A 14,894-nucleotide genomic window follows, 5' to 3' on the forward strand; every position below is an offset into this window, starting at 1 on the left:
GAGCTTGGCCCCCTAGTTCCAGTGAAGGGAACTCTTAAGGTGTCAGCATACCAAGACATTTTGGACAATTTCATGCTCCTAACTTTGTGGGAACAGTTTGGGGATGGCCCCTTCCTGTTCCAACATGACTGCACACCAGTGCACAGAGCAAAGTCCATAAAGACATGGATGAGCAAGTTTGGGGTGGGGGATCTTGACTGACCTGCACAGAGTCCTGACCTCAACCCGAGAGAACACCTTAGAGATGAATTAGAGTGGAGACTGCGTGCCAGGCCTTCTCAACCGACATCAGTGCCTGACCTCACAAATGCGCTTCTGGAAGAATGGTCAAACATTCCCATAGACACTCCTAAACTTTGTGGACAGCCTTCGGCTACGGACTAAGACTGGGATGCCATTAAAGTAAAGACAGGCGTCCCAATATTTTGACAATATAGTATATGTATATATATATATATATATATATATATACTGTGTATATATATATATATATATATATATATATATATATACTCCTATGTTACTGTACAAAGGTTTTAGGCAGGTGTGACAAATTGCTGTAAAATAAGAATGTTTTCAGAAATAGAAGTGTTTGCTCAACAGTTTCTCAAATGCGTACTGATCCTCCAACATCCTTAGAGGTTGTGGGAGTGTCGAAACAGAGTGAGCCAATTGAACATACTGCCACTCATCTAATGTGAAAAATAAAACTTTTTTTCCTTTAATTCAAAAAAAGTATGTATACTCCCCTTATTCAATATATCTTTTAAACGTGTATTCTGATTTTTGATTCATTTCCCAGAGATATTATCTTTCCCTGGTGGGAAATACTCCGTTCCCACCAAAGGAATCATACCCGAGTTATATTTCCATCCTTTTTGATTGTGCAATCTGTCCCAAACACTAAAAACTTTCTTTGTCAGTGAACTAGTGTTCCCATCTAATGTGCAAAACTTGTGTGGTAGCCAAACCAACTTTCCTAACTGTGCCTTACTAAACGTCTCTTCCATATTCACCCAACCTTTCCTTTGTGAGTTAAATAACCAATCTATTATTTGTGAAAGTATCACCGCTTGGTAATAACTCTTAACATTTGGCAACCCCAAACCCCCATTACCTTTTGCCCTACACAATGTCTCGTGCCTAATTCTTGTTTTTTTATTAGCCCAGATAAACTTACGTATCATCTTCTGTATTTTCCCAAAAAGGATCCTGGTATATATATTGGAAGCATATGGAACCTATACAAAATTTTTGGTACTATCACCATCTTTACCAAATTTATCCAGGAAGCGCCGCCTTTTGACAACCTCCCCAGTTCTCCTCTTATTTAATTTACTAATGGAATATAGTTTGCCTGATATGGGGCACTTCTAAGATTTATAAGATTCTTATGGATATAGAAGGTACTGACGCCCCCCCTTAATTATTGGAAAAATGGGAGGGGGAGTTGGGATCAAAGTTGAATTGACAACAGAGGAATAATTTGTTCAAATTAGCACATGAGGTTACAAACATGAAAACGGTGGAAATTAATTATAAATGTATGACTAGATGGTAAATCACACCAAGTAAAGCACATAAACAACAAGTAGAAGTCTCACCATTATGTTGGAGAGGTTGTGGGGGAAAGGGTACAATGATACATATATGGTGATAATACCCAAAGATACAAGAATATTGGAAGGAAGTATTACAATATATTTAGGAAGTATGTGGGACTACTATACAGAGAGACCCATGGATTTATTTATTTTATAAAATTTGAATATTCTATAAAACTACGCAAGGATAGCGTACTATACCATCTAATTAGTGCGGCTAAGGGCCTGAAATGTTGGCTTGCCCCTGACCCACCAAGTATGAATGACTGGGTAAATAGAGTAGATAACATTTATAGGATGGAGAAGTTGTGTCTTATTGAAGAGGATACAATGGTAAAATTTAGTAAAATATGGAGTAAGTGATTGGTCTTTAAAACAACTAAAAGATATTATGAACTGCTCAGGAAGAAGTAAATGAGTATGGGGGGGAGTTTTTAAGGATGCCCCACAGAGAAAATGGGCTAGGGGGAAGGGAATACAGATATAGACTGACAAAGATGAAGAAAAAAACAGGAAAGTGGCGCAGTTTTAGGAAATTTTGGGGGGGGGGGAAGGGGTGGGATGAGGGGAGTAGGGAAATTATGATATGAGGTTTTTTGGGATGTGTAGGAGAAGCTTGTTATTGTTTTTTTTTCTTATCCAGACATGTCTGTATTTGATGTATTTTGTACCCAAAAAAATCTAATAAAAGATATATAACAAAAAAAGAAATAGAAGTTTTCATAGTTTATTTGTATTAATTACCAAAATGGAAATTAAATGAACAGAAGAGAAATCCAAATCAAATCAATATTTGGTGAGCCAGGCCTTCTCGTCCAACATTAGTGCCTAACCTCACAAATGTGCTTCTGGAAGAATGGTCAAACATTCCCATAGACACACTCCTAAACCTTGTGGACAGCATTCCCAGAAGAGTCGAAGCTGTTATAGGGTGGACCAACTCAATATTGAACCCTACAGACTAAGGCTGGGATGCCATTAAAGTTCATGTAAAGGCAAGTGTCCCAAAACTTTTGGCAAGATGGTGTATGTCAATCGAAAACAAGAACTAATGAAGTAGCATAGTAATCCCTTTGACATCAGTTTTTATAAAGATGTGCATTTTATCCAAAATTGTTTGTCAAATTTTATTGCTGGCAGAATAAACCATTATGTGCCAGTGCTGGACCTCTGTGCTTTTATCCCCCATAATAATCTCTCGGTCTGCTAGTACTAACATTTCACCTTTATTGTAGATTACTGCAGCTTGAAGAAGCATATCTTGCTCTCTTTTTTTAGTTTTTTTGTCATCTGAATGAAAATTTGCTTAACCACAAACATCAATGCAACTATCACTTTTTTATGTGAGGTCAATCTACATTGTGTTTGCACATTTCAGTACTACTGCAGTTATTTAAAGCATAACATACATGCTGTCATTCATTGTGAAGTTCATATTTCTAAAACAAGCATCAGATACGTTCTGAACATGTGGTGCGGTTGTAATCATGGCAGAGTCCTTTGGTTCCTCAGTCAAACACTGGTTGTCCAAGATCACAGCCACATTATCTTTAAGCAATGTCGACATTTGCTCTCCATCTTGCTCATCCAAAATCGATTCTATTTTTTCAAGCTGTGCATTATTTCTTGATGCTTTCATCCATTCCTAGATTAACATACATGCATGGAAATGGATAAATGAAATAATTGTTCACACAAATGATTAAATATACTACCTGGTCATATCTGTATATATCAAAGTTACTCCATTGCTACACAAAAAAAGACCGAAGAGACCCTACAGAAAAAGATTTGTACTACTCCAGTGTTTGAAGATTTCCATGGAGTTGGAAATCTTCAAACACCAGTCTTCACTCTCTTGCAGAACTACAGCTGCTATTCAACATATTTGGTTATATCAGAGATGGGGACATGGAAGTGGAGGGGAGTCTCCTGCAGTTCCTTGGAATATGGTGGTGGCAGATATTGCCATTTTGGCATACAACCTCTGCTATTGAGTATTATTTCTCCATGTAGCCCCCCTGTGTTGCTCACCTTTTTCCTCTCCAGGTCCCTTTGGAGCTAAAAGCTCTAACCTTTTGGGTCTTTTAAGTCTGCCTTTTCTCCAATATGAGCAGGGTGGCTCAGATGTGCCTAAACTTGGGACAGTGCTTTGCTATACATATCTAGTTATTTATACAATCATCCAAGGGACAGACAAGTTCATTTTAAGTTGGATACTGTTTGTAATTAATTATAAAGAATAAGATGAACATAATATTGGTTATAGATGTGATATGTTTGATTGTAATTTCAGTGTAATGTAAACATTTCTGTACTTTTATATGTGATTTTTTAAAGATTGTGTCAAATTTTAGTGACCACCAGCCAATGAAATTTGTGATGCACAGCCCAACAATATTGGGTCCTAAGGAAGCAGCCCTGCTTCAAAAAAATGAACACCCCTAGATATACAGGGCTTTATTGTTGTGATGTTTATTATGTATTATCAAGTGATTATCTGCTAAATTCAAGTTATATGTTTTTAAACTTCTGAAGGACTATATTGATGGGTGCCCTCTCTATGCAACTGTTATTGTATGAATAAATGATGCTGTTATAGACACAAAGTTTCATTTTATTTTTTTTTTAGATTTTTTTTGTTCAGCACTTTCAGATGTGTAGGATGTTGTGTCCCTTGCAGCATGCTGTGGTTCCATCCACCAGCCACTATGTCTCTAAAGGACATTGTACATAGTGTATTGGCTGGTAGGAGAAACCATGGCATGCAGTAAGAAAGTCTGCCAAACAGTATGCGTTAATAAACTTCTTTTGCAGGGAGAATTTGCTTGTTTATTTCTGTAGCAACAGGGTCACTTTAAAAGACATTATGGAGTTCAAAGAAGAGGTAAAAGCGTAGGGCCACAAGAGGAGAACTCTTACAGTAGAAAGATCATCTGATTTGACCTCGAATATTATTAGCATTTGCTATGCAATACAGGCATTACATTTTAAAATGAAGTGAGGATTTTATTCTGGAAATGATTCCCATCAATAACAGGGATTGGTAAGCCCTCTTCTCCTGATGTCCTTTGTCTCACTGTTGGGTACATTTTTTAACAGATTAAACTTGACAAAAGTAACAACATATGTGGAATTGTTTAACCCCTTCTCACCGGCGCCTCCCGGCCCTTTAATAATTTCAGAAGTCGGGAGGCGGGACGGGCGGGGTTTAGGGATCATGTGACCGCAGTGATGTGCCGTCACAGCGGTCACATGATCGGGAAAGGTCCCGAGCGAAAGAGAAGACCGGGACCTTTCCGTGAGTACCGGACATGTGTGCTGGGAGCGTGCAGGGCGCATGCTCTCAGCACATATGTTTTTATGTGCAGCCGCTCGGCATCTAGGCCCAGACGCCGGGAGGCCATACATTTGTGTGTGGCCGGCGTGAAGAGGTTAATAAAACAGCTCCTTACCTATAGTAAAATATTTTGCTTTTAGTTTATTAATGTGAGTCCTATTTGGTGCCTATAGGTTGTTGGACTTTATTCATTGATCTCTATTTCTTAAAGGCATTGTTTTTATATGTTAAACTAGGTATTAGTGTAGCTACATTCCCTGTGTCGTTTGTTTGCCTAACCTTGTAATGATGGGCTCACATAGTGTGGCTTCAGCTAGCTACTATGCATTGCTTCAGCTAGCTGGTCCCTATGCATGCCCTCAGTTTTGTGTCATAAATGTCCTCATGTAATGAAACACATCATCTTACCTGCAAGAGTGAGCTCTCTGTGCCTGTGAGTGCTTTGCTTGCATGTGTCTGTGTCATACCTAATGATTGTGTAGTTATCACCTGCATGAGTAGTTACACATTTCATGTAATATAAAACTGTCACATAAGCAGAAAATTCAAACTGAGCAAATGATGAAAACATGATGCAGATTTACCCACTAATCTGAATTTCAGTATATATTTTTTTTATTCTACATAAAGTAATGTTAACAGTTTTACGTGGATGAATAAAGAATAATGGAAAGGCTAAAATACATACATGCTACTGCAATGCTTCTCGCATAACCAAAAGGTGAGTCCAGGTTTTTGGTTATGTACTCTACAAGTAGCACCCGCTAGTGTGCTAGTAGAATAATGCAGGCAAATCTATTGTGTTTGATTCATGATAACTGTGTGAGTCTCTGATTAAGGTCAGGCTACTCCAGGCAAGCTGGATGGCTTAACATGTTGGGACACTATCGCCTCCACCTGGTTCTGAAGGACCATGGGAACCTTCCAGAAGCCAATAGGTGGAGACCTAATCTGCATGTTTATGGGGGTCTAACCAATTCCAGGTTTGGAGGCCCTGGTAGAGTGGTGGACGAGCCCATAAACATGGGATAGTCAGGCCGGCTGCGGAGTCAGGCGAAAGATGGAGTGATGAGGAGACTGTCAGTGGCCTGGGAGGGGTCCCCTAGGTCTAAGGAGGCTGACCTCCAGGCTGGGCTTGGGATGGTTCAGGAAGATCCATTCAGTAGTATGAAATGAACAGGATCAAGGCCTAGGAGCAGTGGGAGCAAGGAGGACAGAGTGAGTACATCAGCACACCCAGGGATTCACAAGGGGAGAGAATGCCACGTGTAGCAAGCTTTCAAAGGACAGCGCTGTGCTTAATCCTTTATCCTTGTCCTGGGAGATCTTCAGAGCAGCCAGGAGGGCTGGTAGTCTTTGCAGGCTGTAGAGCTGGGAGCAGTCCTACAGGGGAGAGGAGGCATCTCTTCATGTAGTTTACAAGACAAGCAGATTTTCAATGGGTGGCTGCAAGTCCCACGCCCGTAAGGGGCTGTTGCTACTGATCTGCAATGACTGATGGCTTTCAATGAAAAGAACAGTCCAGGATTTGTTTCTGTAAATAGGAAGTAAGTTGCCCCCGTGCATTGATTCAGTCAAATCGGGCATCCCATAATCTCTATTACCCTATCCAAGTTATCCCTTAATAAAATAAAAAAACAAGCTCATGGACTGTTCACTGACTGTGGATGAAAGTGTGGAAAATGCACGTTGTCTGGTTGTGCAGAGCTTATGGGTGCCTAGAAACACAGTGGCCTTCACAAGGTTAGCTCTACATACATTTCCAGCACTGGAGAGAGCTTGGTGCAGTATTCTATATGTTTATTTCACTACCTTTTATTAATTCATCCCAACAACTGTTTACATTTGACTATATGAGCCAATTTAGAAGTCATGGAAAGTGAATAAGTGAAGAATAAGTGTGAATTTGCACATTTGAAAACATTTATGTTATGTGTGAAAATTTAAAGAGACACTACACTGAATATATATATATATATGTATATATATATATATATATATATATATATATATACATATAACAGTAAATGTTACCTGTAGGTATCCATTGTGACTGTCATACAAGTCATAAAATGAATTTTTTGGATCAGGTATGATAGGAAATACACATTTCTTCACCCTGTTAAAAGAGCAGACAGATAAATATATATATGACAGATCATGAAAGACACGTTATTTTTATCTGTTTCAGACATATTACTGATCTTGCAAGCGTTGGTTTCGAAGCATCCTGTCTGCTTTTGTGCTAAAAGTATTTATCTTTCATCACACATGCCAGAGTTAAGTACATGATATCAGTAGGCTCAGAATATAATAATTAGAATGCTTGGGATTTAAAGTGCTTGAACACAATGGGGGAGATTTTCTAAAACTCAGCACTCAGAATATGGTGCATGGAAGCCAATCAGCTTCTATCTTCAGCTTTTTCAATTAAGCTTTGACAATAAAACCTGGAAGTTGATTGGTCTCTATGCAGAGCTGCACTAGATTTTCCACTCTCCAGTATTAGTAAATAACCCCCAATGGTTCTCTAACCAATAACACTTTCTGAAAGATCCCCCTAAAAAAACCAAAACATGAAATATTTATAAATGACTTTATTATGATAGGCTACTACAGTGCTTTTCCTAAATAAAGAATATAATATTACCTGTTATGCACTTTTTATCCTTCAATCTGTAAGTGATGGCATCTTTCAATGAATCCATTGTACACAGGGGTTTCTCGATATGCAGTCTTTTTTATGTATAAAGTAGCAAGAACAAGAAAGATTGTCGATACAACAATGTAGAAGTGTCTTAGTGGGCAGTATATGCAGGAGAGGAATGTTAAAGGTATGACAGTAGGTAGGAGAAGAGTGTAAAGGGTATAACAGTGGGCAGTATATGTTGGAGAGGAGTGTGAAGGGTATGGCAGCGGGCAGTATATGCAGGAGAGAAGTGTGAAGGGTATGATAGTGGGCAGTATATGTAGGAGAGGAGTGTAAAGTGTATGACAGTGGGCAGTATATGCAGGAGAGGAGTGTGAAGGGTGTGACAGCTGGTAGTATATGCAGGAGAAGAGTGTAAAGGGTATGACAGGGGGTAGTATATGTAGGAGAGGAGTATAAAGGATATGACAGTGGGCAGTATATGCAAGAGAGAAGTGTAAAAGGTATGATAGTGGGCAGGGGCGGACTGACAACTCATGGGGCCCCCAGGCAATAGGGGATTATGGGGCCCTTGTGTCCTCACTCACACTCAAACCAAACCCAAAAAAGCCTATGAAAGGTACCAGGGGCATCTCATGGGGCCCCCTACTGACTCTGGGCCCTCGGGCAGTGCCCGAGTTCTCGAAGAGTCAGTCCGTCCCTGATAGCAAGTATTATATGTAGGAAAGGAGTGTGAAGAGTAAGAAAGTGGGTAGTATATGCAGGAGAGGAGTGTAAAAGGTATGGCAGCGGGTAGTATATGCAGGAGAGGAGTGTGAAGGGTATGACAGCAGGTAGTATATGCAGGAGAAGAGTGTAAAGGGTATGACAGCGGGTAATATATGTAGGAGACGAGTGTAAAGGATATGACAGAGGGTAATATATAGAAAATATGTGTGTGTAACTTGCGAGCCACTTAAATATTCCTCTGGATCACTAACATTTATCACATACTCAAACTGTGTAAAAAAGACCATATAACTAAAAAAGTTTTGTTTTTCATGGATATATAATTTGAAGTCGCTCATTTATAAGTTTGTTAGAGATTGGGAGCGCAACATGTTTTAGTTAGAGGGTAGTATATGCAAGAGAGAAGTGTAAAAGGTAAGACAGCGGGTATTATATGTAGGAGAGGAGTGTGAAGAATAACACAGTGGGTAGTATATGCAGGAGAAAAGTGTAAAAGGTATGATGCAGGAGAGGAGTGTGAAGGGTATGACAGTGGGTAATATATGCAGTATTTAAAGTTGTCTAGTTGTCTCACAATATTTAAAAATGCCTCCAAGCCTTGGTTAAGGGGTCATACAACACAAAGTCTGGTTACCTTAGCTGATTCATACCAAAGGAATGTCACTACAAACTGCTGATCACTGGTGCAATGCTTTACAGGCTCCTGCAGCCAAACATAATAAATGCACATTTTTTTACCTGACAGCAGTCAGTACCCAAAGTATATGTTTTAGCTAGGGCTGCCACCTCATCTCTTTACCTGCAAAAAATATGTGCATTTTTTTATTTTTGTGCAAAAGATGAACTTATCCTTTAAAGCTAGGGTTGCCACCTCATCTCTTTAAAACCGAACACATATTGCCTGCACAGGTTCTGAGGCTAATTTAATACAGAGAAGGCACTAAGTGAGATTAATTGCCACCTTAATCAGCCACAGAACCTGTGTAATTATTATGTGTTCGGTTTTAAAGGGATGAGGTGGCAACCCTAGCTTTAAAGGGTAAGTTCATCTTTTGCACAAAAATAATAAATGCACATATTTTTTGCAGGTAAAGAGATGAGGTGGCAACCCTAGCTAAAACATATACTTTGGGTACTGACTGCTGTGGACCTTACATGTTAACCTACATGAGCTGGGAGCTGGGTGCTAAGAGGTTAACATACATGCCTGAGGACTGAACACTGAAGAAGTAATGGACATAAAACCGGACACCGTAAGTTTAGCACATATAAGCAGAGGAATGGGCACTGAGGGGTTATTGCAACTGAGCTGGGACAGGGTGCTAAGGGGTTAAAGCCTGTGTGCTAAGGGCTGGACACTAAGGGGATAATGCACACACTCTGAATATTTATCACAGAGGAACTGATGCACATGCTCTTGAAGACAATCTCATACAATTCATACAGGTCACTGAGGGGTTAACACTTAAAAGCTGTTTTCACTTAGTGACCTAGCCAGTAACAGGCCTCCTGCATTAGAGTGCCTCCACTCTGGATGAAGAAGCATAGGGGCACCTTTGGACAGCAGAATTGTTAATCTGGGGAAGGGGGGGTGTTAGATGTACTAGCAGATTTAGATACACTAAAAATTGAAGCTGAATTCCAGCTAACATAATATAATCAGTTACAGCAACATGTTTTTTTTTTCATTTTGGGATAAAAGTATTGCATAAATAAATAAAACTGATCATTGTAAGCACCCCTGTCAGTGTTAAATGGTTTGTCTCAGCCCTGTAACTCCTATATCTGCAGAACAGCTTGTTCTGTTGAAAAATATTAGACTTTTTGTCAGGATCACCAGGTGAGAATAAAGGAAGCCATCACATCTAAGAATTGGTAAGGTGCAATATAATAAATGTTTGCTTTTGAGTTTAAAGCCACTTTACAGTGAGTGCCTGTTGTCTTCTTGCCTGGCAGCATGCAGCACCTGTTCCTTTTTCTATGAGCAATACCTGAAATTTACCCTTACTTTACTACTTCATTTGCTATTTTACCTGCACCTCTGTATAATGATTAGCAGTCATTCTCATGATGTGATTGCAGTTTCTAAAGGAATTCAAATATTTGAAAAAAGATGTCATGAATGCATGGTATTTACTACACAAGACGAGACATTCAGACAGCAAGGGGGATTTGTCCAAGTATGGGTCTATTAGTTTCTTACACACAGGAAGTTCTTTATCAGAATAAGGATGCCAAGGTGTCAAGCAAAGGGTGTCACCATGTTTTTGCAATTGACAGAGCAGTAAGCAAATATTTCAACTGCCAGAAAAAAAATATTTTGTTTTTTAAAATTGCATGAAATATTTATAGTGAAAAGAGAACTTATTGAGAAACATTAGGGTTGATTTATTAAAAGCAAATAGACTGTACACTACAGAAAAACCCCCAAAGAAAGATATAGCCCCTTAAAGGCTACCATGACAGTATTTATTGTAGATGCAATAAATGTGAAGATTTACATATCATACCATATATATTCAATGCATTTACCCCGACCCGATCTCCCCCTCCACATCTCCACTGCACACCAGTCCCCCCCCCTACATCCACCCTGCACCCCCCACAGCCAAAGTACCACCCTGACAGGCCCCCACTCAACTCCAGAGCACCCCACCCACCCCTCCCCATAGGTCCCCCTGTCCTGCGCAGATGAAACAAGGTCCCCCAAAAGTCCCTCTGTAGCAGTGCCAATTGTTGAAGATGTGGATGTCTGCCCCGATTCTTGTGTAAAACAGAGCATTGAGTCCCAATGTGGATATGCTGGATATTACCCAACTAAAGGAGGAAGGAGCGGAGGGAGGGGGCAGCCGCAACCCCAACAAGTGTGAGTCAATGCAGTATAATCAACCGCTAATGTTTGACGTGCCGCTATGCTCTCCAAACCTCAGTGGTGTCTCCGAGACTTTCTGAGCCGGCCACCTGACAGGCACCAAACAGGTAATAAATAATACTGCCGTGGTAGCTTTTGAGGTGCTATATCCTTCTTTGTGGGTTTTTCTGTAGTATATTGTTTTGGGATGCATCTCCCCGATTCCGGCTTAGGCACTGGCAGACATAGCATTCCCAGGCCTTTGGCTGTGGGGCTTTTAAAATATGTATCGCCTTCACTGATGACATCAGGCTATGTGGGCAGGCTCCACACAGGACAGGATGTTGAATGCCTCCTTGGCTTGACACTCCCAGTTTTTGTGTCTACCCACTTTACCTGGCAATAGATTGCTGTATTTGGGGACATGTTCCCTCTGGAAGCCACAAGAAGCAAAAAGAAATGTACATCAACCATTCCAGTAGTTGTTGGTGTATTTTTCTATTTTCAGCAATTCAATGCAAATGTACAATTTTCATTTAGTCTATTTGCATACTGACAGTTTGCTTCAAACCCAACTCTTGTCCTGCTTATAAGGGAATAACACTCTTATAAATAATAGAACTGCCATTTCTTGGGCAATAAACTCTGCACTGCTTCATTAAAATGCTGCAATGTAGCTCTACATTCAGGATATAAAAAGTCATAATTATGCTCCATGTTCCGAGCTGCTTACAAAAGTTCTATTACAGCTTATAAATTACACAGCATCCACTCCTTAAAACAACTGTCAATTTCTCTCTACATATCTACATAGGAGCAAGGGTATACACAAGTCATAAGGTCCTTATGAAATAAAATTACATTCAGCCCATCAAATGAAACTCATTTACCTCTTCATAAAACATCCAATGAATATTGTTAAAACAAATACTACAGACATAAGCGTTGAAAGCAAAATGATGGCAAGTCTTTGCATCTCCATTGTTGACTCTCTCTTGTATGTGGCAACTTCAGGACATGCATCTAGTAAAAACAGTGTCAACGAAAAACACAATTGTAAAAAATCAAACACAAATAATAACAGGTGAACACTGGCGATCATTGATATAACTTCTCCAAAATGTGTAAACTAAATTATAGGAATTCCTACCATACAGACTGTCATTCTTCATGAACAGAGTGTTGCTCCACTGGCTTTTAAGGGTGTAATAAAACAAACAGGACTCCCGTACTTGAAATTGTGCTTGCATTTCATAGCATTTCTCTGCATCCAGCTCTGAGATACTAAAAGAACACTGGATTGAAAAGGTACTTGGGGTGCAACTTTTCGATGTTTTATTTATCTGTTAAGTAAAATAAAAAGAATATTCCAATAAACTGAATATACTTTGCACCATGAATGTAACTTGTGAAAAGTTTTTAATTCTTTAAGGTCATGCATCAACCCAACCTTTTCAAAATCCAAATAATAAGGTGCACCTATCACTTTTTCCATTCTTGGCAATGGCATTGTAGGTTCTTTTGAGAGCCCATCACCCTCTCCCTTGCTAATTTTTACTTTCCTAATGTCCTTGCCACCCTGGCCAACTTCCAAAGCTTTGAGTTCATTTGTCTGTGCAATCTGATGTCATTCCATGTTGGAGGTTACAATATACAGTTAGGTCCATATATTTTTTTCAGGTATTTACCAAAACATATTCAAGCTACAGTTATATAATGGATATGGGCTGAAAATGCACACTCTCAGGTTTAATTTGAGGGCATGTACATCCAAACTGGAGGAAGGGTTTAGGAATGACTGCTCTTAAGAGTAGCCATCCCCCCTTTTTCAAGGGACCAAAAGTATTTGGACAATTGAATCAAAAGCTGTTTCATGTCCAATTGTGGGCTATTTCTTCACCAATTAAGCAGGTAAAAGGTCTGCAGTTGATTCTAAGTGTGGTATTTGCATTTGGAATATATTTCTGTGAACCTACATCATGCGTTCAAAGGAGCTGTCCATGCAAGTGAAACCGGCCATTGTAAGGCTTCAAAAACTAAACAAATCCATCAGAGAGATAGCAGCAATATTAGGAGTGGCCACCTCAACAATTTGGTACATTCTCAGGTAAGAAAAAGGCACTCGTGAGCTCAGCAACATAAATAGGCATGGACGTTCACGGAAGACAACAGTGGTGGATTATCACAGGATCCTCTCTATGGTAAAAAAAAAACCCATTCACAACATCCAGGCAAGTGAAGGACACTCTCCAGGAGGTGGGCATATCATTGTCAAAGTCTACAATCAAGAGAAAACTTCATGACCGCAAATACAGAGGGTTCACCACAAGGTGAAAACCATTCATAAGCCTGAAGAATAGAAAAGCTAGATTAGACTTTGCCAAAAAAACATCTAAAAAAGCCAGACCAGTTCTGAAAAAGCATTCTTTGGATGGATGAAACGTGCAGAAAGCTTGGAACAGCTCATGATCCAAAGCACACAACTTCATCTGTAAAACATGGTGGAGGCAGTGTGATGGCATGGGCATGCATGGCTTCCAGTGGCACTGGGTCATTGTTGTTTATTGATGATGTGACAGAAGACAGAAGCAGCCCATGAATTCTGCAGTGTTTAGAGATATACTGTCAGCCCAGATTCAGCCAAATGCAGCAAAGTTGATTGGACGGTGCTTCACGGTACAGATGGACAATGATCCAAAACACACTGCAAAAGCAACCCAGGTGCTTTTGAATTAAAAGAATAGGAATTTTCTGCAATGGCCAAGTCAATCACCTGATATCAACCCAATTGATTGTGCATTTAACTTGCTGAAGGCAAAATTAAAGGCAGAAAGACCCACAAACAAAGAACAAATGAAGACAGCTGCAGTTAGAGCCTGGCAAAGCATCAGAAAGGAGGAAACCCAGTCTTTGGTAATGTCCATGGGTTCCAGAAATCAGGCAGTCATTGTCAGTAAACGATTCTCAACAAAATATTACAAATGAACATTTTATTGATGACTATATTCATTTGTCTAATTAGAGGAGTGATATTTATAGACCCAATTAGTGAGCGTTATCACCCTAGGACAGAAAGTGTATTACTGGCATAAATCAAAAATGTAGCGCTACAGACCCAAGATATTCCAATGAAGACAGATAGGTGATTCATGCGAATAAATGTCTAACAGTAACTTCCAGGAGCTCTTGAGGGAGGCTAGCATACTATCTTATCCTGACCGGCTGATGTCTATGAGGGGAATATATAATTACTAAACGCTCATTTTCCTGGGCGTTCTGGTGAGTGTGCACTATTTTGCACAACGCCTGAGCACCAGAAGTGCAGGACAGAGAAGAAATCACTAAAAGTCACCCTTTTTATGAACTGTTATGCTTGTTTAGACATTTATTCGCATGAATCACCTATCTGTCTTCATTGGAATATCTTGGGTCTGTAGCGCTACATTTTTGATTTATGGTATTTTTAAGGTGTATGGTAACCTGATGTATAGCTGCTGCAATTAGGCGCGCTCGTATACATATTTTTTTTCTCTACCTGGTATTACTGGCATGATCACCTGGTGAAAAAAAAAGGACAAAGCCTGAAAAAGAGAAAACTAATGCCTCCACCACATCTAAAGATTGGTAAGGGTTTCTTATCAAGTGAGCCTGTTTAAAAGGAGCATATGTTCAATCCAGATACACCAGGAATCAATTCCTTATTGATTTATCATGTTAATT

The 14,894-nt window shown here is 39.6% G+C and overlaps 1 protein-coding gene across 1 annotated transcript in view; it reads right to left on the reverse strand.

Annotated features, from left to right (window-relative positions):
• Positions 1–2,311: 2,311 nt before the first annotated feature.
• The window catches only part of LOC149449251 (cytokine receptor-like factor 2), a 33,566-nt gene continuing 20,983 nt past the window's right edge, over positions 2,312–14,894 (reverse strand). The window contains exons 3-6 of the mRNA XM_089693449.1: positions 12,325–12,517; positions 12,065–12,164; positions 6,979–7,063; positions 2,312–3,249 (exon numbers count right to left, since the gene is read on the reverse strand). Coding sequence (XP_089549575.1) covers positions 2,998–3,249; positions 6,979–7,063; positions 12,065–12,164; positions 12,325–12,517 — 630 coding nt within the window. The 3' untranslated portion in view covers positions 2,312–2,997. The remainder of the gene's footprint in view (positions 3,250–6,978; positions 7,064–12,064; positions 12,165–12,324; positions 12,518–14,894) is intronic.

Source organism: Staurois parvus, unplaced genomic scaffold (assembly GCF_062004578.1).
Source record: "Staurois parvus isolate SC_StPar_1 unplaced genomic scaffold, SC_StPar_1.0 ptg000634l, whole genome shotgun sequence".
In the NCBI taxonomy this organism is placed as follows: domain Eukaryota; kingdom Metazoa; phylum Chordata; class Amphibia; order Anura; family Ranidae; genus Staurois; species Staurois parvus.